We start from the raw sequence: 25,769 nt of genomic DNA on the forward strand, positions 1-25,769 counted from the left end.
CTCTTGGGGTGGAGGTAGGGCTAGGTTTGTGCTCATCTCCTCAGCCTTCAGCAGCCCCAGTATACTCTGGTCAAGCTGTGCTAGCTCCCTAGTTGTCTGAGCTAATAGTCTTAGGACAGCATCATCAAGGTTGCTCGCCTCAGAGCCACGTGACCAGGCCATGTCTAGACACCTGTGTTCTCAACAACTTGCCAGTGGGGTCTGGTCCACAAGAAAAAAGCCAACAACCCTTAAAGTAAAGAATGAGGGAACACTGGCCCATCACTCCACTGTGAGCCACGGTGGGCATCCTACTGCGCTGCCGCAGTTGGGTGCCTTTCCCAGGCTACACAGCAGTTAGGCGCCTGTGATTGTTAGCCATATCCCGGTTGGCCCCTAGGCTGTGCTAGGCCAGGACTGGGTCTTGGGTGTCCTGTTGGTTCCCAGTAGAAGGCAGCCGCCGGGGCTGGGTTGGACATGCCCTCATCTGCACTTCCACCGCTTGAAAGGAAAGCTATGACTTTGACCTTGATCCCAGAAACCTGCCTTTGGCCACATGCTGTATTTTTTATTTTGTTTTGTTTTGAGACAAGGTCTCTCTAAATAGCCATGGCTGTCCTAGACATTACTATGTAGACTAACCTGGCCATGAACTCACAGGGATCCGCCTACCTCTGCTTCCTGAGTGCTGGGATTAAAGTCATGGGCCACCATGCCTAACTGGCCACGTGCTCTAATATGAGCCTGTTCCAGACCTTTAAAATCTGGGTTTCTGGGTTTCCTCTGGACTATAGGCTGATTTCAGAGACTCACTTTGAATGAATATGGCAGAGATGATGGGATGGTACTTCTAAGACTGAGTCACAGAGATGCTGACCTTGGGGGCGGGAACATGGCTCAGTTGGTCAAGTGTTTGCCCTGCAACCATGAAGATCAGAGTTCAATTCCCAGAACCTGTGTAAAAATTCTGGGCTTGGTGATGCAAACTTGTAATCCCAGTGCAGGAAGGGAGAGACAAGAGAATCCCTGGCACTCACTGACTCAACAGTCTAACCTAATTCGCCAGCTCCAGGCCAGTGGGAGACCCTGTCTTAAAGGAAGTGGATGTTTCTCTGAGGATAATACATGAAGTTGTCCTCTAGCCTAGGCACTCATGCATACACATGTGAATCGGTGTACACACACACACACACACACACACACACACACACACAATATTAGCTTTGTCTTGGATCCTCTCTCTAGGTATGCATGTGATAGGCTGAGTGACAACCTCAGGAAGGATCAAGGAAGAAGACCCCTCCCTGGGTACTTCAGGATGACACTGAAGCCCTAGATGGCGGCAGCCAGAGGCCACACCTGGACCACTTCTGTCCCTCAGAAACTACTTAGTGATCACCACTGGCTGTAACCTGCTAAGTGCTGGGAGATTCTGCTCAGCAGCAATAGACAAATGAAGATATTTCCTTGGCTGCACATCCTCAGATGACAGTTCCTCCCATATGCCCCCTGGACCCTTCAGTCCTGGCTAGATCAGCCAGTCCTGAGACAGGACCAGTTGATTTATGTTCTTAGGCCTTTATCCATGCAGATCCACCCTTCGGAAGTTCTGGGTCCCCTAACCAACACATCTCTCTCTCCAGACTCAGCTCAGATGTCACTGCCTCTGAGACACCTCCTGCCATTGCCGGTACCCTCCTGTACCCAGCTGTGCAGCAGAATAAGCTGTTCCAATGAAACCAAGTGCCGGGCTTCTGTCTCCAGCCTTTGTTCGTAACAGATCTGTTCCCTCCGAGAATTGTGAGCCCCAGAGGGTGGGGCTGAAGCTGCATCCCCCTTGTATCACCTGAGGCTCAGCTCAAGGTCTGATACAACACAGGCTCTGGGAGAGTTTGATGAACGAATAAACAACCATCGTGAGCAGTTGGTCTCTGCTCTGCAGATTCTGCATCCCTCCCCCCATCTCCGCCGACATCTTCCAAGGCTGCATTCTTCCCAAGAATGTAAAACCGGACCTGTGGGCTCAGGATATAGCTCCGAGGCAGAGGGCTTGCCTAGCATACCTGAGGCCCTGGCTCAACTTTAGTACCTTAAAAATAAATAAATTCAAATAAAATAAAAAATAATACAACAGGGGGCTGGAGAGATGACTCCGTGGTAAAGAGCACTGGCCGCTCTGGCAGAGGACCTGGTTTCAGTTCCCAGCACCCACATGGCTGTTTGCAACTCTAACTCTAATTCTAGAGGATCTGATGCCCCCTGGTGGCTTCTGTGGACACCAGGCACATATGCAGCGCACAGAAAGACATGCAGGCAAAACACACATACACATAACGAAAAACAACTGCAACAGAATGTGTTGCCTTCCGTGAAAAAATGATCCTTCTCCCCAACTTCCCCATTTCTTTTCCTGGGAAGAGGAAGTTTCCAGGTAGCCTTGACCCCTTCCTTTGATCTGTCTTTATATCTCTCATCACCGTCTTGAGGAAGCACACATCAGGTACAGTCTTTGTCCCCTAGCACTGTGACACCCCAGCACACACAGCAGCCATCTCTGAGATTGCTGTGGCTGCTTCCCTAGGAAACCTTGCCTCCATCCTACCCACCCCTTCAGGAGCAAGAGAACACAACCTAGCTAGGCATGGTGGCCCACACCTTTAATCCCAGCACTTGGGAGGCAAAGGCAAGTGGATCTCTGAGTTCGAGGCCAGCTTGGTCTACAGAGTGAGTTCCAGGATAGTTAGGGCTACACAGAGAAACCCTGTCTCAAAACAAAAACAAAAAAATAAGGAGGGGGGGACGACTGCCTGCTGACGTCAAGAGGCTGGAGAAGATGCTTAGAAAGGGTGGATTTCATCAGAGGCTCCTATTTCCATTCCCAGGAAAACATTCTCTAGCTTTACACAGTCTAAACTCTCAGCCTGGCATTTGGGACATCCCAGCACCCCAACCCAACCTCATATTCCAGTGGGAAATACAAAAGGAAACGACACAGTAGGCTCCAGTCCCCTGTATAACAACCACTGAGCACAGCTCAGCCAGCTTTGCACACACCATCACATTTAGTGGACTACCCATGTCAGAATCAATGATAAGCATTTCATGTCTTAAGTTCTTGACTCTCCACACCACCCTATGAAAGATGTCTTTACACTTGGCCAAGGCCATAGGGCTAATAAGGGGCAGGGCTGCAACTGGAAGCAGGTTCTAACTGCCTTTGCAGCTTTCTTGCCAACCTTTGGTACCTCCCGCAACCTTCTTATGCTCACAAATCACCTTCATGATTCTTTGTCCTACGTAAGCATCGCCCATACTGCTGTTCATGGCCATGCTTCCCTAGATGAAATAGCCACTCCAAGTAGTTTCAAGGATGGGCTTTGGAGCCATATTCCCTGAGTGAGATTCTCATCTCCTGATAATGTGTGACCTTCCTGAGCTTCGGTTTCCTTCTCGGAAAACAGTACCTTTCCCTCGACTATTTCATGTGAGTTGTGTCCTAGACATGTTTGACACGCGGCAAAAATAGCTCACAGTGAGGCCTGGTTGGCCAGTGCTTGTCCCCATCTCTGAACTGCAAGTGACCATGGATGTACTCTGGCCTTACAGCAGAGCTGTAAGGTGTGGGCTGTTCCAGGTAGCTGCATCTCGACCTGTTTGCAGCCCACCACACTCTCCCCTTCCATCCGTTATAGTGATGACAATACTCCATCACTCAGCTCCCAGGGGAAGGCATGTCAAACTGACCCATCATGGCCATGTAGCATGGAGGAGAAATAAGCATTACTGTCTTGTCTGGCCTATACAGACCCAGAACAAGTTCAGTGGACGCTAACATCTAACAATCATTCATCAGGACATACTGCTTTTCTTAAACATAAAACCCATCACTTCCACAAGTGAACAAGGAAAAAGCACCATTTACCATCCTGAGTAATCACACCATAATTAAAACAAGGTCCCTGCATCCTCTTACTCCTCAGGGCATCTGTGTATGTATACCTGTTCTATGAACACAAAGCATTGTCCAGAAATTGCTAGCTAAGGGAGCTTGGAAAGCCAGCCACGGAAAGCCTTGGTGTTACCCCAGACCTCCACCCTTGCCAGCCACAGCCAAGTCAATGACCGTACCTCTGCAGGGCCCTGCCCCACTGCCCCTTACCTCTGCAGACAGTGCCATTCTCCACAGCTTCGAAGCCTGCCTTGCACATGCAGCGACCGATGGGCACCAGCCATTCGCCGTCCCCATTGCAGTAAAGTTTGATGGGCACATCCACTTCTTCAGCATTGGGGATGCAGCTGCCCCGAGCAGCCACCAGTGAAGTGCTCTCAGCCCCCGATAACGTCTCCTGGAAGATGGCACCGTTCTGGATGACTCTGGGGCACTTCCGGTAGAATACACGCACAGCAATGAGGGACATACAGCCACCGTAGTCCTGGAAGGCCAGGTAGAAGCCGTTGCGGGACACGGGACCAAAGCTTCGCACCTCAGTGTTGATTTTCATGACGCGGCCACCCAGGTCCACCTGGGAGAAGCTTTCATCAGCCGCAATGGTGTCTACCTTCATCCATGGATTCTCCATCCAGTTGGGGAAGGTCTTGGTGGCTAAGTCAAAGTCAGCCTCATAGTAGTAGAGGTTGAAGGTCTCCTTGCAGGAGCCGGGCACGCTGGGAATGCTGCTGCAGTCACGCACTGAGAACTTCATCTCCACGTGGATGCGGTGGGCGCCACGGCGCCGGATGAATTTGGTCCGCAGCCAGTTGTTCTGGCTTGACTCAAAGACATTGCACACCTGGTATGTGCGGATAGTGTTCATGTTCTCATCGTAGCCGCTCACCTCTTCCCACTGCGGGTGAAACACCAGTCAGACGGGAAAGTGGCGCTCAGCCACAGCAAAAACACCATCTGAAGGGGGCCGTGGAGGGGGGGGCGAATTCTGTTTTGGGGAAAACTCTCCAGTCTGATCATGGAGAGACATTTCCATCTGATGGAGGAGTCACAGCCTCGACCTTAAAGAATTCCCTAGTCTATGAGTGCCACGGCAATCTGATGGTTAGAGGTGCATACCCCCCCTTGGTATTTATCCCCTAGTTCTCATGGGATATGTGGCTCTGTCAGGAGTTCACTAATCTGACAAAGGACCAGAGACCTCGGGCTCAGGAGGGCCCAGCTGGCAGGGACCTGGAAGGGGTCTGTGAGGAAGGAGAACTTTCTGATACAAGGAGGCAACTTCATGCACCGGGGGTGGGGGTGGGGGTGGGGGCAGGGGGCGGGGCACACACAACTACTACTTGTTTTGTGGAGGAGACAGAGCCTCTGCCCCCTCGAGAGCTCCCTGTCAGTGAAGAAGATGCTGTCTTTGCCCTCTGGAGACTCTCAATCTGATGGAGGAAGATGGCCCATACACCTACTGGTCAGGGTGACAGGGAAGCCAGGGTCCTTCCCCAGGACAGCAGCTTCCCTTGGGGGCTTGCACTGGCTGAGATCTCCTCTGGGAACGGATGCCTCCTGGTACCCGGAAGGAGCTAACTGCCCCTGCTGTCAAGAGAAGGTGCTCAGACACCTCCCTGAGTCCCTGCCTGAGCTATCATTAACCAAAAAGACCCTCTAAGTCTCCATGCTGTGGGGGCTGGCTTGCCTATGAGCAGATAGAAAGAGGGTGAGACCCAGTCACTTCTGCAGACGCAGGCTGAGGTCACCTCCATGGCTGGGCCTCTGTCCAATGCTGTGCCTCTCTCCAGTGTCCTTTGTTAATCTGTTTCCCCTGTGGTGCTGAGGACAGAACGCAGGCCTTGCGCATGCTCCACAAACACTCTGCCACTGTGTGTTACCGGCTCTCAAACATCCAGGCCTGTCACAGCACCTGTCCACAGCTTCCTGGGTTTGCATTCACTGACTCTCCCTGAGGACAAGGAACACTTAGCCTCCTGGTTCTGGTCTCCCCAGTGGATTGGAATGCTGACGGAGGGCAGGTTCCTTCTCTTCTGCTGTGCTCCCCCAACCCCCGGGGTGGGGCTGGTCCCCCCACCCACGTCAGGCCTGAGGCTAAGGCCTTCACAGTGTCTCATGCTTTGTCGTGATTCTCACACATGGCATGTGAGCTCCATTTCACAGAAGAGGGAGATGAGACCAGACAGGTGAGGCCACTTGACTCAAGTCACAGAGTCTTGGTCCCGTCCCCAGGCTTATCCATATTGCCTCAGAATAAGCACGGTTAACATGCTGCATGATCTTGGGCAATTCCTCTCCACTCCCTGGGCCTTGATTTCCCCATTTGCTAAATGGGACCATGGGGATGGCGGGTGATCATGGAGATGTCAGCCACTGTTCTTTCAGGACCATGCTGTGTAGGACTTGGAGGGAGCTACATGCTGTGAAAGGTGCATGTCCATTGGAAAGCCAGAGCCAGAGCGCGCTGGCCCAGCCTCTACCTCAATGGCGACTCTGAAGCTCCCTACATCACATTTAATTTTTTTTTTTTCCTTTTGGTGGCACCATGTGACAAAGTCAGCCCCTTGTTACAACCGCTGCTCTTCCTCAGAACTTAATTAGAGCACTTAATTAGAACGCTCTGCCTTTCTCCCCTCTCTCTAATTAACATGCGGAGGCCCTGCAGCCCAAACACCCCAAATAATTGCGTCCGGGGGCCCTGCAGCCCAGCCTGGCCTCATTACTGGCAGGGTGGGGGCCGTGGGCCCAGCAGTTTTCGCAGATGGAAAATTGGTGACAAGAAAGAGCCACAGAAAGAAGCCTGACCCTGGGGCCCTGCCTATTGAGAGCGAGGCCTGAGGGGGGTGGGTATGGATCCCTAGGGCTGCAGCTGAGTCCCCTTGGAAGACTGGAGTGGGAAGGGGGGATGGGCTGTAGAGTCCAGGGCCTCCCCAGAGACCCTGGGAGAATGAATGCTAAAACTGACGGTGGTGGTGGTGGTGATGATGATGATGATGATGATGATGATGATGATTATAGCTGCTCTCTATTGGGGGCCAGCCTATGATAACCTCTGTGTCACACTCTGAGGGAAACCTTCGGTAGCAGTGGGGGAGACCACTGTTTCACAGGTAAAGAAACCAGAGTCAGAAACGCAAAGAGGCTGCCCACGGTCCCAGCTGACAGGTGGAACTGGGACAATGCTAGGGAGAGACAGGAAGGTCCATCATTGTCTTTCTCTCAGGATACTGGGGGCAGACACGGGCTCAGACCCTATCCAGGGGATGCGATAAGAACTCAGGGAAGGGCTGGGGACGTATGTAGCTCAGTTGCTAGAGTGCTTGCCTAGCATGCACACCACCCTGGGTTCCATCCCTAGCACAGAACGGAACAGATTCTGGTGGTGCACACCTGTAATCACAACATCCAGGAAGTAGCGGCAGAAAGAGCAGAAGGTCGATGTTATCCTTAGTTACACAGCTAGTTTGCAGCTAGCCTGCGACACATGAGACCCTTTCTCAAAACAAACATAAAAGAAGCCAGGGATGTGCACTCAGGGGATCCTTGTACTATGGAGATTCAGAGTTGGGGTGGTGAGGAGTTGGTCCCTGATACAAACCTGAGCCCCAGGTGGGGTACAGTTCAGTGGTAGAATATTTGTATGAGGTCCTGGGTCTGATCCCCAAGCACCAAAAACTGAACCACAATCAAACAATCCTGAACCCCTTCATTAGAAGCTGCCAGGCCCCGGCAGGTGGCTATTTCTTGGAGTTTCTGTATTGGAGATGGCATGTAAAAGGTCCCTGGTGTGGTCTCTGGCCCAGAACAGAACCATATACTTCCCTCTCCTGAAATGGGCACCGTGTGAGTACCTACATCTCAGCCTCCCCTGGGGAATTCTATGGGATAAAGGCCAAAGTGTCCACATGTTGTCATGGGAACGGGTACTCAATCAAGGGTGGGTGGGATGGGGAGGGTGAGATGTGAGAGGCTCGGCCCTTAAGAGAGGAAAGGGGCTGGGATGTGAGGGGATGTGTGAGGCATCAGTAGACTCTGAGGCATGCTGGGAGCCAGCCAAGCAGGGTTTGAGGGACCAGAACTCACCCCTGATGGGGGATGCACCATCCAGCCCAGCTCAGCCGTCGCCGTGGTAGAATCCATCAGTGTTTCTGTGGGAAGAGCAAAGAGTCACCACCCGCCCCACTTCCCAGTGCTGGCAGTTACTCTGCTGACCCTGGGATCCCACCCCTCCAAGTTCTTCCTTACAGCATTTCCTCCAGTCCTCCAGACCATTTGTCCTATAGATCCAGCCTCGAGTTTCACATTCCCCCTTACTCAAAAGCCTAGCCAACTGCTAGAGTCCATTTTTCCATTACACCCCTCTCTCTGTGGTCATCCCTACCCCCCAGCTAACCACATCTCACTATCTTGCCCCTCCTTTCCTGGTGGAGGGTCTTTTTCAGGGGGAGTGTTGTTTGGTTTTTCTACTTAGAGTTTCTCTGTGTAGCTCCAGGTGTCCTGAAACTCGCTCTGTAGACCAGGCTGGCCTCGAACTCAGAGATCACCTGCCTCTACCACCCAAGTGCTGGGATGAAAAGCATGAGCCACCACCTCATGGGCTGGTGGAGGATCTTAATCTAGGATTAGTCTTAGGTGTTTCAGAGGATCCACCACCAATTCCTCAAAATTTTACATCAAAATTCAAGTATCTATTTGCTTTTCAGTCTATATCAAATTCTCAGACACTGGAATGACAGCCTTGGAGGAGGCCCCTCTTCAACCTCTGGGGACCCAGCATTTGCCTTACTGGCCTCAGGACAGGTACCCTCCCTCTTCTCCAGTCGTCATCCCTTACACCATGTCTCATCCTCAAGTGTCCAGCCAACTCCACCCCAGGATGGAGCCCTGAAGAGGGGAGTTAAGAACAGACTTCAGAGCGTGCTTGCCACTTGCTCTATGGGGTCCCGGAGACTCAAACCAGTGTCAGAACCAGGAGCTGATGGGGGGAAAGCCACACAGCTTAAAGTGACGGAGATCCACGGGCCCTTGCAGATCAGAGTCAGTATCCTTCCCTTCTAGTCCTTTCCTACCAAGGGCTGTCGAAACTGAACTGAACTGTCACATCTTGAACGGATTTACGCAGATGCTTTCAAGCATTCATTCAACAAACACATCTCAACGTCCGTTACACACCAGGCACTGGCCTGGGTACTGCAAGAGAGAAAACGACGACTCAGCTGCAGGAGGCCAGTGAGATGGCTGGTTCCACAGGTAAAGGCGCTTGTTAAATGAAGGGAGTTCAATCTCTAGGACCCCAAAACGGTGGAAGCAGAGAGCCAACGCCACAGAATTGCCCTCTAACATGCCCCTAGGGTCATGGATTAGCCCCATCATGCATGTGCATATATACACACATACTCATAATAAATATTTATTTAAAAAAAAAAACACCCTATTATGAAGCAGACTGGAGATGGAGATGAGTATGAATATAAATGACTATGAGGGAATTGGCAGAGAGATAGACAGACGCTCACAGCTCCACACCACCTACGATAGGAGACATACCACCCTACTCCAATGTTGGGCCCAGTTCAGGCATCATTATTCAGTACCGCCATTACATGCCCATCTCTGTATCCCCTGCAGGCATCAATAATCAATCTCTACACTCTGTGGCCACTAATCACTTCCTCCATAGAGTTCCAGGAAATGAAAAACAGACCATTTGAGGTGCTTGCCTGGTCTTGCCTAGTAGCCTCATTTTGGGAAGGGGGCATCTGGAGCAGTGGGAGACGGTTCAAGAGCTGGTGAAGAACTGGGGCACACGGGTGTCTTGCCTCCTACCATCTACATTTCCAGGCACTTGATACAACTAGTCATTTGGTCTGTGCTAGATGCACCAGGGCCAGGAGTGTCCAGGCTGCAGAGAAGGTCCAAATGGGAAGCCATGAGGGTGTGAACTATGGCAGGGCGGTGGCGATAGAGGGTGGGAAAAGGGAGGAGTGTCTGGGCGGAGGTGACCCCAGCCAGACCTCTGAGCTGACAAGAGAGGCAGCAGAAGAGCCTCATGACCGCCTGGGGCTCGAGTTTGTGGTCACTGTGTCCTCTTGCGCTTGAGAGGGGGCCGTGGGGGGGGGAGGGTGCCAGGGACAGTGGGAGCCAGTGCCAAGGGCATCCTTTTGATGGCAAATTGGGGGGAAGTTCCATTGTGTAGCTCTGGAGCTGAAAGAAGGTTCCTTTTCACACTCGAATGCTACAGATTCTTCTTCCTGGAGAGAACAAGGGCTGAACTTTTAACCTGTTTTCTCTCATCGGACTCAGCCAGAGACGCGCCAAGCTGGGCTCTCAGCCTGGGCCCTGTAAGCAGCTGCTGGGGGCAGGGAGAGGGGAGCCTCTCCTGGGACAGAGTGGGGTCGGATGGGAGGCCAGCCCGCCAAGCAGGTGGCCCCACCCCTTGGCTAGATTCCTGGCCTGACCCCCAAGGAAAAAGTACTAGAAGATTCTACGACTTAGAGGAGGGGCTGGAAGTGACGATGGAAACTCGGACCCAGGGGGGTACGAATGACACTCCACAAGGCACACTGTAAAAGTCAGGGCTTAAATGTAGCTCCCCAGAAGCCCTGGACACTGTCCTCCTCCCATCCCACTGGCCAAGTGGGGTGGGAAACTGCTAGAAGAATAAACAAGAGGGCGGCCGCTTTCCAGGAAAGAACCAAACGGGAGTGGAAGGTGCAGGCAGGACACAAGCGGAGCCCTGACCCTGCTCTTCCCTCACCTGGCTTTGCCTTGAACCAGCTTCCTGGAAACTGTGACCCCTTGGGCTTTGGCTAGAGGGGGCACAGGGCTATTCTCCCTGAAACCCACCTTGGCCTTTTAATTCTAACACTCCCTTCTACCCTCTGCCTGTGCAAAGACCTTGACTTCTTGTTTAGTTTTTTGTGTGTGACAGGAACTCACCCTGGCTAAATTAGAACTCAGTACAGGACCAGCAAGAAGACTCTGTTGGGAAAAGTACTTGCCACCAAGCCTGATGATCTGAGTTGGAGCCCCAGGACCCACATGATAGAAAGAGAAAACTGACTCCCACAAGTTGTCCTCTGCCTCTCACCTACGTACCATGGCAAGTGTGTATATGTGCATGTATATCACATGCACACTACATAAAAAATTTTAATGTAATATCAAAGAGAGAGAGAGGAAGGGAGGGAGGGAGGGAGGGATGGAGGGAGGGACAGAGGGAGGGAGGGAGGGAGAGAGAGAGGGAGGAAAGAAAGAGAGAAAAAATGAAAGAAAGGAAGGAAGGAGGAAGAGAGAGAGAGAGGAAGGGAGGGAGGGAGAGAGGGAGGGAGGGAAGAAAGAGAGAAAGAGAGAAAGAGAGAAAGAGAGAAAGAGAGAAAGAGAGAAAGAAAGAAAGAAAGAAAGAAAGAAAGAAAGAAAGAAAGAAAGAAAGAAAGAAAGAAAGAAAGAAAGAAAGAAAGAAAGAAAGAAAGCAAACTCACTATATCATCCAGGCTGACCTAGAATTTGTAGCAATCCTCTTGCCTCTGACTATGGAGTACTAGTAACAGGTATATAACACCATGCTTGGCTGAGACCTCAGTTTTCACACAGGTTTCCTCCTGTGCTGACTAGCCTTGACATTTTGTTCTCTCTCTCTCTCTCTCTCTCTCTCTCTCTCTCTCTCTCTCTCTCTCTCTCTCTCTCTCCCTCTCCCCCTCCCTCCCTCCCTCCCTCCCTCCCTCCCTCCCTCCCTCCTGAATCCTCTCTCTCCGAACCTAGGGCTTTGCACATACTAGGCAAGCATTCTACCACTAAGCTATATTCCCAGCCATTTTTGTATTTTAAAAGGTTTTGCAATAGTTTCCCAGGCTGGCCTTGAACTTGAAATCCTCCTGCCTTGGGTTCTGGAAGAGCTGGGATTATCAGCATGTGGAACCAAACCCTATTAAACTTGAGTCTTTCAAAGCTCTGTTTTCCTCACCTGAATTCCTTCTGGGTATGGACAGGGGGTAAGTACGGGGGGGGGGGGGGGACACGACCTGTCAGCCAGGGCCCATACACCATAGGCCCTCAAGGACTAAGCGCTGACTGTTGCCTTGGGTGTAGCATGGGGCTCCCAGGCCCATGTAGTGCCATGCACACTCCCTACTCCTGAGCTGGCCTCTTAGATAAAACACAGGGGGGTCCAGAGGCCTCCAGAGCAGTCTGCCTAGCTTTCCTCCTCACAGAGACGCCAAGGCTTGCCAACATCTCACAAGCATCAGACCTCAGTGGACGGCCACAACCTCCAAGGAGCCCTTCCTGCTCCATCTGAGGCTGCTTCCCTGGGGCATCCCAGCTTCCTTTGTTCTACTCAAATCTGTCAGAGAAGTCAGGTTCCATACCCTGGAAATCTGGAAATCATAGTTCTTGCCTCAGGCAACTGGGTGGGCTCAGGAAAACAACCCTAAATTCTTTCCCCAGCACTTCCTCTCATAGTACCCCAGACAGCTCTCTAATCCCAAAATTTGCAAAGGGAGAGCAAGCTGAAGTTCACTAAGACCCCATTAAGACCCAGAAGCCAGGCAGGGTCATGAACATACCTTAATCCCAGCATTTGGGCAGAAGATCAGGAGTTCAAGGTCATCCTCACCTACATAATGAGTTCCAGGCTAGCCTGAGCTACTGGAGATGCAGTTTCTTTCAAAACAACAGGCATGGGAGATTGTTCAGTGGTTAGGGTACTTGCTACCAAGCGTAAAACCTTGAATCTAATCCTGGGGACTCACATAGTAGAAGATAACCAGTTCCCAAAAGTTGTCCCCTGACCTCCACATGTGGGTGATGGCACACACCCTCTCACATACAAGACAAATAAATGCAATGGGGAAAAAAAAACACACTGAAAACAAAATAGCCAAAAGCTCACTCATATCTGCACAATGCCAAGAGGTACACGATACACTACTATTTCAGAACTAAGAAAACCGAGGCAAGCAAAAACTTAGGAACTTGCAGGTGACCCATCTACCCCACGGACAAGCCGCACTGGAGGAGCACAGGCTATGTGGCACAGTCTTACATACAGCTCCTCACGTGCACGGCTCCTTCTGAGCCTCTCCTCTCTATGTGGCCTTCATCTGCCCCAGGTCACCTCCCAGCAAAGCCCTAGTGAGCCCACTCACCCCAGCAGCTCTGCAGCTCAGGGTGTTGAGAGGACCCAGGACGCACAGAGGTCCTTCCCTTGTTTACCACCCCTCTCATCAGCTTGGACATCCCCAAAGAGTGGGAGCCACGTTCCCAGGACCCAGGATGGGCTCGGCATGTGCGACATCCCCTCATCCCACCTGCTGGAGTCCACACCATCAGCCATGCAAGTTGGAACCTGTCCCGTAGACAGGACATTGGCCTTCCCACCTCCAACCCGAGCGCGGATTGCTATGATTCATTTACTTTTTTCTTTCCAATTGATTTTTTTTTCTTAAGTACATTTTAAAGAGGAAAAAAATACCTCATTATTATAAATGGAAAATCAGTATCACTGGCGTTAGAAAAAGGAAACTAAATATGAGAACTACAATTGCCAACGTCCGTCTATGGGTCACCTAACACAACCTCACTAGGCACACTCTGGGGACCACTGGGTTCCATCGGTCTACCTCACCCTTGTGTGATTGGTGATGATGGCAATCCCTCATACAGGGAAACTGCTGTCACTGGGTACAGATAATTAATCACCATGTGGATGTGACAAGGACCATAGCTCAGGATGTGTGAGGTAGATTTGAGAGGATGGGGGGGATGCCAGGTTGTGGGGATGGCTTTCTGGAGGAAGAGCAGTGTGATGGAGGCTTGAGAGCCAGTTATGAGGGAGCCAGCCAATTCTGGGTGGGCTGGGGTGGTGTTTCAGTTTGCTTTCTGTTGCTGTGATAAAACAATGTCCAAAACCAACCAACCAACCTTGTGTGTTATGGAATAATCTTTTTGTACACTGTGAAGATGGGTCTTTGCCAAGGTGCCTTCTGATTGGTTTAATAAAAGAGCTGACTGGTCAATAGCTAGGCAAGTAGAGGTTAGGCGGGACTTTTGCGGGCACAAGGAGGGGAGCAGAGTCGCCAGCCAGCAGCAGACTAAGCAGGTGATGAACATGCCATGCTGAAAAAGGTACTGCCATGTGGTAGAGCACAGATAAGAAATATGGGTTAATTTAAGATGTAAGAGCTAGTTAGTAACAAGCCTGAGCTATCGGCTAAGCATTTATAATTAATAATAAGTGGTGTTGGTGCACACCTTTGATCCCAGCACTCAGGAGGCAGAACCAGGCAGATCTCTGTGAGTTTGAGGCCAGCCTAGTCTACAGAGCAAAATCCAGGACAGGCACCAAAACTACACAGAGAAACCCTGTCTCAAATAAACAAACAACCCCCTCCCCCCCAAAAAGACTCTGTGTGGTGATTTGCGGAACCATGATGAAAACTCCACCTATACTACTGGAAGAAAGGTTTTATTTGGCTTACAGGTTACAGTCCATCACCAAGAGAAGCCAAGTAAGAACTCAAGGCAGGAACCTAGAGACAGGAACTAAGTATGAACATGGAGAAATGCTACTTACTGGCTTGGCTAGCTACCTTTCTCATATAGTCCAGGGACGGCACTGTCACAGTAGGCTGGGCCCTCCCACATCCATCAGCAATCAAGAAAATGCCCCCATAGACATGACTACCGTCCAATCTGATGGAGGCATTCCTCAACTAAGATTCTCTCTTCCCAAGTATGACTAGGTTTGTGTCAAGTTGACAAAAACTAACTGTGACAGTGGACCAGGTGGAGGGACACCAGAGGCAGAAGCAAGGAGGGGAGGAGGAACTTGGCTCATGGGAGGTGGTGGAGGTGGAGCCAGCTGGGTGACCCTGGTGGGAGAGGCTCTCTGGGGGCTGGGCCTGCGTTGGAGCAGTGGCTGCTTGCTAAAGGGCAGCGGCTTGCCAAGCCCCTGCACTGGACCATGCCCAGCAGCCAACATCCTCAGCAGCCTCGCTGGTGTCACCTGCTCAGCTCCCATTTGACACAGCTGTGCATCTGCCCCCACATCTCCTGGTAACCAGGAAGACCAGTTACCAGGCCTTGACGGAGTGAAGAGCCATTAAAAACAAAAAGGACACCAACCAAGACCCCAGTGGAGTGCTGAGGAAAGTCAGGCCACACAAATTCTCAGCCATCGGGCAAAAACTGGAACCAGAGTGTGTTTCCCTCTGGAGAAAACAAAGTTTGGGCCACGGGAGTGGCTCTGGCCCTGGCCCTGCTGCACCGCACCCCCTCTGCTTCCTGGAGACTGCACAGAAGAAAGCAATCAGGAGGCCCTGATTGCACAGGCTGGGGAGGCCCGCCGGCCCCTCCGGCTACGTGTGAATGAGCAGTATGCATTTCAGAAATATTTGAGCTAAAAGGGGAGACACACTGAAGTCGTTAGCATCGGGCCGACGGGAGGTGGCTGCACGGGGGCCCTGCTCACAGGCTGGGGTAGATGTATGCCCCCCGCTTCCCAACCCACCTCGCCAGCTCTGCCCAAGCCCAGGTCGGGCTGGGATTCTCTAGGGCCACATACACTGTTCATTGGCACTAACGTGTGTAAGTCCCAAGGACATGAGGAGGGAGCGTTTCTAGGCACTGACGGTATATTAAAGGTTGGCCAAGTCTTTTAGTGCCATTTCAGGTTCCTGACAGCTTACAGGGTCCATGCCCTGGGACCCGACTTTTACAGCTGTGGAAGCTGATGTCAGAGATGAGAAAAATAAGCACACTAGGATGTGTGGGTACACTTCTGTTCATCTCCACATCTGTGTTATTTCTAAGATGCCAGGGCTGTAGCCACAAAAATGAGACAACACAGAACAAGAAAAATCACTAATGCATGGGTGGTGTGTGTGTGTGTGTGTGTGTGTGTGTGTGTGTGTGTGTGTGTGTGTGTGTTGTACATTCTCTCCATCTCAGTGGGCAGAATGGGGGAGGAGGCCCAGATGGCCCAGATAGATCCTTGGCTCCAGCACTTTCTAGTGTGACTGCAAGGAAGTGGTCTCTCCTCTCTGGACCTCCTTTTTCACATCTGTAAAATGGACCATTGTTAACTTTAGTGATGTGAAGTCCTCATTGTTTAAACTCACTATGTAGCCCTATGTTCTGACCCTTCTGTCTCTACCTCCCAAGTGCTGGGACTGCAGACAAGGGCCATCATACCTAGGTTTATGTGGTGCTAAGGATTGAAACAGGACTTGGTGGATGTTAGGCAAGCACTCTCCCAGCTAAGCCCCATCCTCAGCCCTCTTGGAGCCCTCATTTTGAGTGTGGGCGATGTCTGCCTCTTCACTATAGTCCCAGCACTGAGAGCCTGGCGCTTTTGGATACATTGAATCTGTACAGGGCAGCTAGATAACCAAACTAAAGCCCACATCCTGTCACCAACCCTAACGCCCCACGGTGTCCCACAGACACTCCCCTGGCAATAAACACACCCCACGGCCCTGCCATTCAGGTTAGCTAGCTATCTCACAGGCCATCCTTTCCACTCTCAAGGGTCCAGCTACTCTGCTTGCAGAAGACACTACACTTCTCTGAGACTTGATGACTTGACTTTTCCAGAATGTTCTCCCTGGAATGCGTGGCCCTTCCTGCTCTGTTAGCTTGGCTCCTTCTCCTCCTTCCTGGCAGCTGTCCTTGGCTGCTCCCCCTCTGGCTGGGGTAGGAGCAGAGTCACAGTCATTCAGTGAACATTGATTCCTTCAGCCTGTGCCAAGGTCTTCGATGCAGAGACCGACCCACGGGTCCCGGCCTCAAAGAGCACCCAGACTCATGCCCGACGGATGAACTCACGGCAGAGAGAAGCAGCGGGTTGGTCCAGGCTGGAAAACTGGGTCACACGTGAGAAAATCAGCTCTGGATACGGAATCAGGAAAGACATCTCAGAGGAAGAAGTAACTGGCCTGGGTAGAGAGGGCTCAGCACAACGGAGTCACAGGTGGGACAGCCCTGGGCCATTCTGGATACCGGCAAAACAGACGCCCAGCTTGCAGTAGGCTCAGGGCTACACATCGATGCAGGGGGAGCCATGTATGAAGAAGCTGGAATGTAAAGGGCCTTGGATGCAGGCCTGAGGACTTGGGATCTTATCCATAGGCACCAGGGAGCCATGGAGGATGCCTGGAGAGGGTAGTCATATGGCCTGTCCTGAGAACCATTAAAAGACCAACCCTGGTATAGGAAAGGAAGTCAGAGTCAGGAGGGGCTTGAGGATGAAGATGAGAGGTCACCTGGTAGCTGTACCCAAGGGCCTTTGCTCCAGCTCCCCACAGCCCAGGTAGTCAGCCAGCCAGCCTGCCAGGGTCCCCATGTGACATGTACTGCCCTGTGCCCTGCCACAGCTCCTGCTGTACCTGCCTGCACTGGTGTGGCTGAGGTGACTTGAATCTAGGCCTGGATGGCATTGCACAGCCTAGTCAGGAGCCGGGCATAAGCACCAGTAGCTGGGAGCCAGAATACTCTTTCCATGGCCCAAATGAAGAATTCCGAGAGGATGCCAAGAACCACTCATGGGCTGGTCTCTTCTCTGAGCCTTGATTTTTCTCATCTATAAAATGGGGCAGAAGAAAACCTTGCTCTACATCCCTCCTGGCTTTGAGGAACTGAGGGTATGCTGGGTGCAAAGTCTGTTTGTTTTCAGACCTTCTTTTTGAGACAGGATCATGTCATGGGTCCCAGCCTGGCTGTGAACTTGATATAGAGCTGGGTTATCTTCAAACAGGACCTTCTGGCTTCAGCCTCATGAGCGCTAAGAGGTGGCTAGCTAATGCCTGAGGAGGCCACCTCTAGCAGTTCCTTCATTAGTATCCTCTCACTGTTATCCCAGAGCAAACTTCTGAGGAAACTGAGGCACAGAGAGACCAAGGACTCCTACAAGGTTGACAAGAGGCAAGACAAAATTTGGCCTTTTGGGGTCCAATCCCAGAAGCCACCAGGCCACATAGCTTCACAAATAGGACAGGGAATTATTCCCTCTACCAGAACCCCCAGTGCCAGGCTCTCACACACTCCGGAAGCTGGCACCGTCATCTCCCATGATAGAAATAAGAAGACTGAATCCAGAGAGTTCCAGGGGCCGGTCTACTGTCACCTGGCCAGAAAGAGGCAAAGCTGGGATCTGAACACAGATCAGCCTGCCCAGCCTTCCAGAGACCTCTCCTCTGTGTTGAGAGTGAATGTGCTGTTGGCCAAGGGTAAGGCCAGTTGGGGGACGATGCTGGAGAAACCCTGAGCCAGCTCCTGGAAGGTTCTGATTTCCTAGTGTGAAGCCTGCCAGCAGGCATCGCACTGTTTCCCCGGCTTTGCCGGCTTGGCCCTAGGGCTCACGGAAAGGGGACCCCGCTAATGTAAAATCCTTATGTAGCACTCTGCACTCTTCCCTGTCACGCTGCTCCTGGCCCTTGCCTGCCTGGAGCATGCTTGTGTTTTCTCAGGCCCGGGTGGAGGAGTCCCCGTGACGCCAGCTCCTGCACCATGTCCCCAGCCTGCCTGCCGCTGGCCTGGGCATCCGCCAACGCCGGCTGCCCCGGCTGAAACCCAATCCGGCGGGCCAGCCAGGCTACTCACTAACAGCGGGCCGCATTGTGCAGCCCAAGCTTTGGGGGAGTTTGGATTCGCTGCTTAGGGACCCACTTAACCTCCGCCAAGGACAGGATGATGGATGGGGGTCTGGGACGGGGTTGCTGGGGGCGGGGTGGGCGGTAAATGAATACCAGGGCTTGCTGAGGAAGGGAAGGAAGGGAGGCAGGGACCGATGGCCTGGACGTATTAAGAGTTCCTTTCGTTCCCACAACAGCCCCAGGGACGACTTTACTAGCCTGGTTTCAAAGAGGAAACTTAAACTCTGAGATGGCAGGTGACTTGTCCAGGATCACACAGCAAGTCAGAAACTAAATCCCAGCCTATGGCTTTGGAGCTTTCCAAACACTTTGGCTTAAATGAATTCACACATCGAGATTATGACATCTCAGCAGGGGGCATTACTGTGCACCTACTGTGTGCACCGACTGAGTCCGTTACTGATCCATCTGGAGATCCTAAGGTGACCGACTCCTTGAGGGAGAACCGTCAGTCTTCATGGCCGTTTCAAGATGGAGAGTTACTTGGTAACTCCAGGCCTCAGCCATTACATGAGGTAGTTACTAAATATTAAAATATTTTGTTGGGCCAGCAAAATGGCTCAGCAGGTCAAGGTGCTTGCCACCAAGCCTGACCACCTGATTTTGGTCCCCAGAACCTCACACGATGGGGGTAGAGAACCGACTCCTGCAAGTTGCCCCCCACACACACACACTGTTAACACTCAGGAGGCAGAGGCAGGCAGATTTCTATGAGTTTGAGGCCAGCCTGGTCTACATAGAGCTCTAGGCCACCCAGGGCTCCATAGTGAGACCCTGTCTCAAAAACAAATCCAAAAGACAACACAAACAAAAAGTAAAATGATTTTCACCTCCCCTTCACCCCTCACCCTGGAGACAGCTTCTACTTGCAGTGGGTCTTGAAGACCCCGTAGTTTCCCCTGAGACGATCCTAGCCCTCCTGGCCTGTACAGAGCACTTAAACTTATGCTTTTCTATCCACTTCAAATGCCTCCTCTTCTGAGATGCCACCACTGATGAGCTCCCCTGATCACGGGGGTATCACCCAGCCCTGAGACAGCTTTTTTCTCACTAGCCTCTAAAATGGACTGCAAGCCCCTGGCAGGCAGGGCTGAGGCTGGCGATGTTACAGTCACCCGGCATCACTGTGAAACCTGCCTTGTCTCTACTCCATCATCCGGGCCTCCCACGCAGCAGTGGTTCGTCCCGGGTCACACTAGCCCCTGGCTGCCTAGCGTCTTCTTCCAGCAGACGCACTCACAGGTTATAAAGGCAGCTGAAACCCTGTACAGCGGAGGGGCTGGGTTCCAGGAATCCCACAGGCACCCACATCTCAGGTGCCAGGGCCCCTTCTATCCAAAAGCAAAGCGGCTGCACGGAACCCACCGGCCCCTCCCAGGAACCTGAGGTCGTCTCTACATTATGGAAGACAATGTGAAGGCTGTTGAAACCGTCATACCTCATTGTTGGGGAGCCAGAGCAAAGAAAACAGTCTGTATGTGATTAGTTCAGAAGTGATCTTTTTTTTTAACGGCAGGCCTCATGCAGCCCAGTCTGGCCTCTAACCCTACAGCTGAGGATGACCCCAAACGCCTGATCCTCCTGCCTCTACCTCCCAAATGCTGGGATCAGAGGCATGCACCACCACACTCCACTTCCTGCAGTGCTGGGGATGACAGGCAGGCAGGGCTTTGTGCCCGTTAAGCAAGCACTCTCCCAACTGAGCTGCGTCCCTAGCCACCAGACACAAAGTTGTTTTAGAATGTTTCTGATGCACAGTTGGCTGCATGCACAGATGTGGAGCTGTTAGATACAGGAAGTTGACTGCGTACTTCAGAGCCCTTACTTCATGCCCACCACTGCACCGAACTGTCACACACGCTCAAAATGTCCTATGAGGTGGAATTAGTGTTGTCCCCACTTGCCTATCCACCCACCAACACCCATCTGTCTATCATTCTGTTCACCCAATAATCTGCCGCCCATTCACCCGCCCACCCGCTCCTGTAGTAGTATCCAAGTGGGCATCCATTCCCCATCACTGTATTTTCCCACTCCTTCCTTCCTACAAGACAGCTTCAGAGAGGTTATGAAACCCACCTAATACCACACAGCTAGAAAGCCACAGAGCCCCCGAGGCATACCAGTAACTCTTTCTCCTCCATGCTCTGCGGCCTCGTGGCTGTCTCACTTAATATCTAACTGTCCTGCTGCATGCAGGCTTAATCGTGTAAGTCGCCTCAAATCCTCTGGATGTGAGCGGAGTGTAAATTACAAATCAATATGACACAGGCCACTGTGAAGTCCACGCCAGGCCTGTGAGGTTGAAGTCAATTAGCAAGCCTGCTGTAGGGCCTGCTGGAGCTGGGTCTATTTGCCTAATTGGCCCTGGTTTCCCCCAGTGAAGGGCAATTAACTCAAACCTCAGAACCGGGAGCACCCCTCTGCTTCTGGGCAACGTGTCGGGCATTTAGCCACGTCAGGATTTAGTTTCGATCATTCATTCACCAGTGACCCCCACACACATATCCATCTGTCTTTCCAATCATCTGATCCTTGCAGTCATCGAGAAAGTCCCCTAACTTCCACCCACCACCGGCACACGCATCCATTTACATGCCTGTCCACCCACCCATTCACTTACCCAGCAGAGCACCCACCCATTCACTTACCCAGCAGATCACCCACCCATTCTCATACCCAGCAGAGCACCCACCCATTCTCATTCGCATCCACTGAACTGCCCAGGCCAGGTAACCCTTTATGAACACATTCTGCTGTCTTGACGTTCACCCGCCCACCCGCTCACTCCATTTACTCACCTACCCACACATTCGGCCTCTCACTTAGTGTATCCCTCTGTATCCTCCATCTCTTCTCCTCCTCCTCTTTCTCTCCCCATTCATCCCTCCATTCTTCCATTCTCATCACTCATTTACACACCCACACACATCTACCTTCCACTCCTGCTATCCAGCCAGCCTGCATTTGTCAAAAGCCTACTGTGTGCCAAGCTAGTATTAAGTACTGGAGGATAATAATAATAACAACAACAAAAATAGGCACCATCCTTCAAACACCAGCTGATCTGGGGCACTCTCTAAACTCCTTATGGTTCCCATCCTCAATTCCTCAAGGACCTTCCACGCTCCACGGCCCATCCTTAGCCTCTGCCCCTTGCTCGGACTGCCCTGCGGTTCTGCCCTGCTGCCTTTGGGTCTGGCTTCTATCTGCCTCCAGACAGCCTGGTTCATGTAAGAACAGGACATGCCTGGGGCCTACTGCACCTCACGGAAGCTCCCCCCCACCCCCGTCATGGCTCCCTGCTGCAGGGAGGACCCCAGGCCCATCCAAAGCACGGGTGCATTGATAAGATACCTCCAAGGGATCATTTCTACTCATGTGACCTTCACCCCTGACACCTGCTCTCTTGCCAATTGCTCCAGCATGTCAGGTGGTGAGGCCCACCAGCTCTGCAAGATGTCCTGCATGCAGTTTCTCGGGAGACCTGCTCAGTTATGTCTCATCACAAGGAGCCTCTGAGTCTCCATCACCAGTTACTGTTCATTTCCCACCAACGTAGCAGTGATACCGGTCAATACCGGTCAGAGGGGAAATGCCAGGCACAGACTCAGGCCCACGAGCTTCTAGAACAAGGTGGTGGTGGTGACATGGCTGGCCACAAAGGGCCAATGATGGCAGAGAGGGCTTGGGAAGACTCTGGGCTTGAAATGAAGAGGGCTTCGAGTGACAAGACATGGGAGGAGGGGTCTCCCGAGCCAGCTGGGGGGAAGAGACCACCCTACTGCCAACATCTCCATCACCATGGCTACTGCTTACTGAGCACCTACTATCTGTGGGCAACATGCAGGATTCATCTAAGCCTCTTCAAACCCCTCAAAGCCTATGTCATGGTCCCTATTTTACAGATAAGCAAACTGGGGCTCACTTAGTAGACTGAGATCCCCCTAGTTGGTAAGGGAGATTGACTTTAGTTTCTGGATTGTGTGATCAGACCTCCTCTCACTGTTCCAAGGAGCCTTTTCTGTGACAGTCTCAGGGATGGTTAGAGCAGATGGTAGGGACTGGAAGGGTGGGTTCCAGGCCTGGGCACGGCAACACAGAGCGTGGGAAGCAGGCATGGTCTGATCCAGAGGCAGGAGGCTGCTGCCAGGCAGAGGGAGTAAGGGGGGATAAGGCTACCTCATCTGTCCACCGTATCTGTGGATGCTTTTGTGGCCTCTGTGGAACTGTCAGAGAGGTGCATGAGAGGCCATGACCCTGCCGCTGTGGAGAGCTTTCCTGGCTTCTGGTGAAGTTTGACGAAGGAAATGTCCTGACTGCGCTGGAGATGCATTTGCATGAAGGTAGAGGGGGGGTCCCTGGGGGAGGCTGAAAATTTCGAGATGCTCTTCAAAGCTGCACCCCGCACCGGGAAACTGAAAACTGCCGATAGTAGGAAAACATGTTTCCCTACCAGGCAACCAAGACCAGTGTGACATTTATGCCTCTCCTAACGGCACTCTGGCCCAATCCCCAGGGCGCCCCCTCCAACACACGACTGTTCTGCTCAGTTATTCCCGCCACTACCTTGCCTAGAAAGTTGGGGTTATTGCAGGAAAGCCACGTAAGAGGTCTCAAGTTTCTTCTACATAGCAGGCCCCCTTCTGGCCTCCTTGTGCCTGCCCATGCTGCTTACCCTGCCCAGCATGTCCACCACTTTCCCCGGGAAAATTCTGAATCAGCCTTGAAGACTCAGCCTATTGTGTCTTCCTCGGGAAGCCTTCCCTCACTGAACTAGACACCCCTCCTCCGGGTACTGGCTCTCCCTCCAACATCTGAAGTCACTTCCTGGATCCACATTTGGAGTGGGCCCAGGTTCATGCATGTGACCAGGAGACAAGTCTCTCCCAGACATGAGGAGAGCCATATCAGATGATGAGCAAGTGACCATGGGCTCAGCTGTTGAATGGGACAGGTCTGGCCCTCTGCCCTCATCTCTCAGGCTTACAACGAAGCACCTGCCTCCTCACTAGGAATTCTGTAGTGGTGGCAGCAGGCAGCTGGCACTGGGGGTTGGGAGGTGTCACACCCACTGGCACTGGGAATTTCTGCTCTGATGGAGAAACTGGACCTAGAAACTCAGGGACCTCCTATGCGGGCATCCATCCCACTAAGACAGGCAGGCACTTCTTTTGCTCAGCTAAGGTATATGGTGGGTAGTCCCCTCAGGCTGATGGGGGAGCCTGACCCCTCCCCTTCCCACACAGGCTTATCTGGAAAATGGGGTAGTAAATACCCGCTCAGGGGGACTGATGAGAAATTCTCAACCTAAAACCTGCACTGTGGCTACCCTACAGTGTCCATCACCCTGCCTCCTGGAGGCCCACAGAGCTGAGGACAGTAATGAGGGAGACTTCTGGGGTGGGCAGTGGGGCCAGGCTACTGCCTGTGAGCTTCAGGCCATGGAGTACCTCCCTGGTGCCCCTCTGAGTATCTGCTAGATACCATGGAGGCTACTTTTCACAGATCCCCATCAGAAGAATGTGGTAACTGAGGCCCAGACAGGGATGATGACGAGTTCTCCAGGGAGTTGGAGTGTGCTGGGATTCTGGGCATCACCCGGGGCTTCCTTCTTGCTACCTCCTTCCATAGCTCAGAGTCCCCTGGGCCAGGCCTGGCAGGGAGCGTTAACTTGGCCTTATTTAAAGTTGCAATTATCTGTCCCATCTCCCGCTGGCTTTGCTCAGCTCTCCAGGGAGGCGGGAAGACCCTGATGGAGGATCCAGATTGGGAAGTTCCTAAGGAATCTCCCCGGGGCTGGTGAGGGAGGCTGGAAGTCTCATCTCCATACCTCTAAAGGCTTTTTTCCCCCTCTAAGTTCTGGGCCTCTCTTCCTGCTGCTTCTGTCCTAGAACTCAGCCAGGTCTGCAGGACTTCCACAGGGTGATGGAGATGCCTTTTCAGTCGTACAGAAGTGAATGGGTCACAGCAGGCTGAGGGCTAAGGGACTGTTAAGGTACCGTGCAGGGAGCGCCCAATGTGAACCCGGATGGAGGTAGGTGAGTCCTCACAACGAGGTGGCAGACGGTGGGGCCAGAAAGTCAGGGTGATAAAGATGGAGATGAGGGCCCTGAGAAGCTTGAAGAGAGCAGGATAGATCAGAGAGAAGCCCAAGCTAAGGAAAGTGATGGTGACCGTGGGGGCAATTTGGGATTCAACATGCTAGTTGAACATGCAAGTGCCTCCTGAGGGACTTGGAAGGGTACAGAGTGTGACTTAGCTACTGACAAAAGCCTCAGAAGAGGGTTGGGGAGATGGGTCAGTCTGTAAAGCACTTGCTGCCTGAGCACAGGGTGGCAAATACTGGCAAGCGTTGGGATGATTCAAATCTCTACCTGATTGGCACAAAGCAGCCGCTCAATCAAGAAAATTAGGTACTGTTGCCACTGCAGACATATGACCATCCTGTCTGGCCAAGGCAGAGGTCAAAGAGCTTTCTCGATGGATAACGACACCCACATCCTAATCCTTGGAGTGTGAACATTACCTTAAATGGCAAAAGAGGACTTGGCAGGAATTAAGGATCTTGAGACAGGAAGATTGTCCTGAATACCCAAGTGGGCCAGGTGTTGTCATGGGAGTCCTCGTGGAGGGGGCAAGAGGGCCAGCTGGAGAGCAGAGGTGAGGAGGGCGGGTGGGGGTAGGGGCTGCTGCAATAGATGGGAAGCACAGCCCAGGAGTGCTACAGTCTCTAGAGGCACAAGCAGATATTCCCTGCGGCTTTAGAAGGGATGTGGCCCCCAACACCCACTTCGGGGAATCCTATGTCCCTGACCTCTTGAGCTATGCGATATTAATTTTGTGCTGCCGGGAGCCATTAAACTGAATCTATGGCGATTTGTTACAATGATGACAGAATGAATGTACCATTCATGATAGACCAGTTAGCGCTGAGAGTTCACACCCCACTCTCTGTGGATGAAAACAAGCAAGGCCGTGGTGGACATGGGCTGCCTCTGGCCACTTTCTCTATACACTATTTCTAACTCTGTCACAGGCACACATGGTATCCAGTGGTAGGCCTGAGCTGGTGGCAGGCTGGATGTGGGTCCTGGGCCACAGTCACTGCTCTGGATGGTGGGATATCATGGCAGGAGGCTCTTCTGCCATGGACCCAATGTCAGCCACATACCAGGTCCCTGCAATAG

At 52.2% G+C, this 25,769-nt stretch overlaps 1 protein-coding gene across 5 annotated transcripts in view; it reads right to left on the bottom strand.

The window, feature by feature from the left end:
• The window catches only part of Ephb2 (EPH receptor B2), a 190,098-nt gene that overhangs the window by 119,239 nt on the left and 45,090 nt on the right, over positions 1-25,769 (bottom strand). For all 5 annotated transcript variants that reach the window (XM_028875401.2, XM_037203087.1, XM_028875402.2 and 2 more), the window contains exons 2-3: positions 8,012-8,076; positions 4,139-4,823 (exon numbers count right to left, since the gene is read on the bottom strand). In XM_028875401.2, coding sequence (XP_028731234.1) covers positions 4,139-4,823; positions 8,012-8,076 — 750 coding nt within the window. The remainder of the gene's footprint in view (positions 1-4,138; positions 4,824-8,011; positions 8,077-25,769) is intronic.

The sequence above is a fragment of the Peromyscus leucopus genome, chromosome 2 (assembly GCF_004664715.2).
Source record: "Peromyscus leucopus breed LL Stock chromosome 2, UCI_PerLeu_2.1, whole genome shotgun sequence".
NCBI classification, from domain to species: domain Eukaryota; kingdom Metazoa; phylum Chordata; class Mammalia; order Rodentia; family Cricetidae; genus Peromyscus; species Peromyscus leucopus.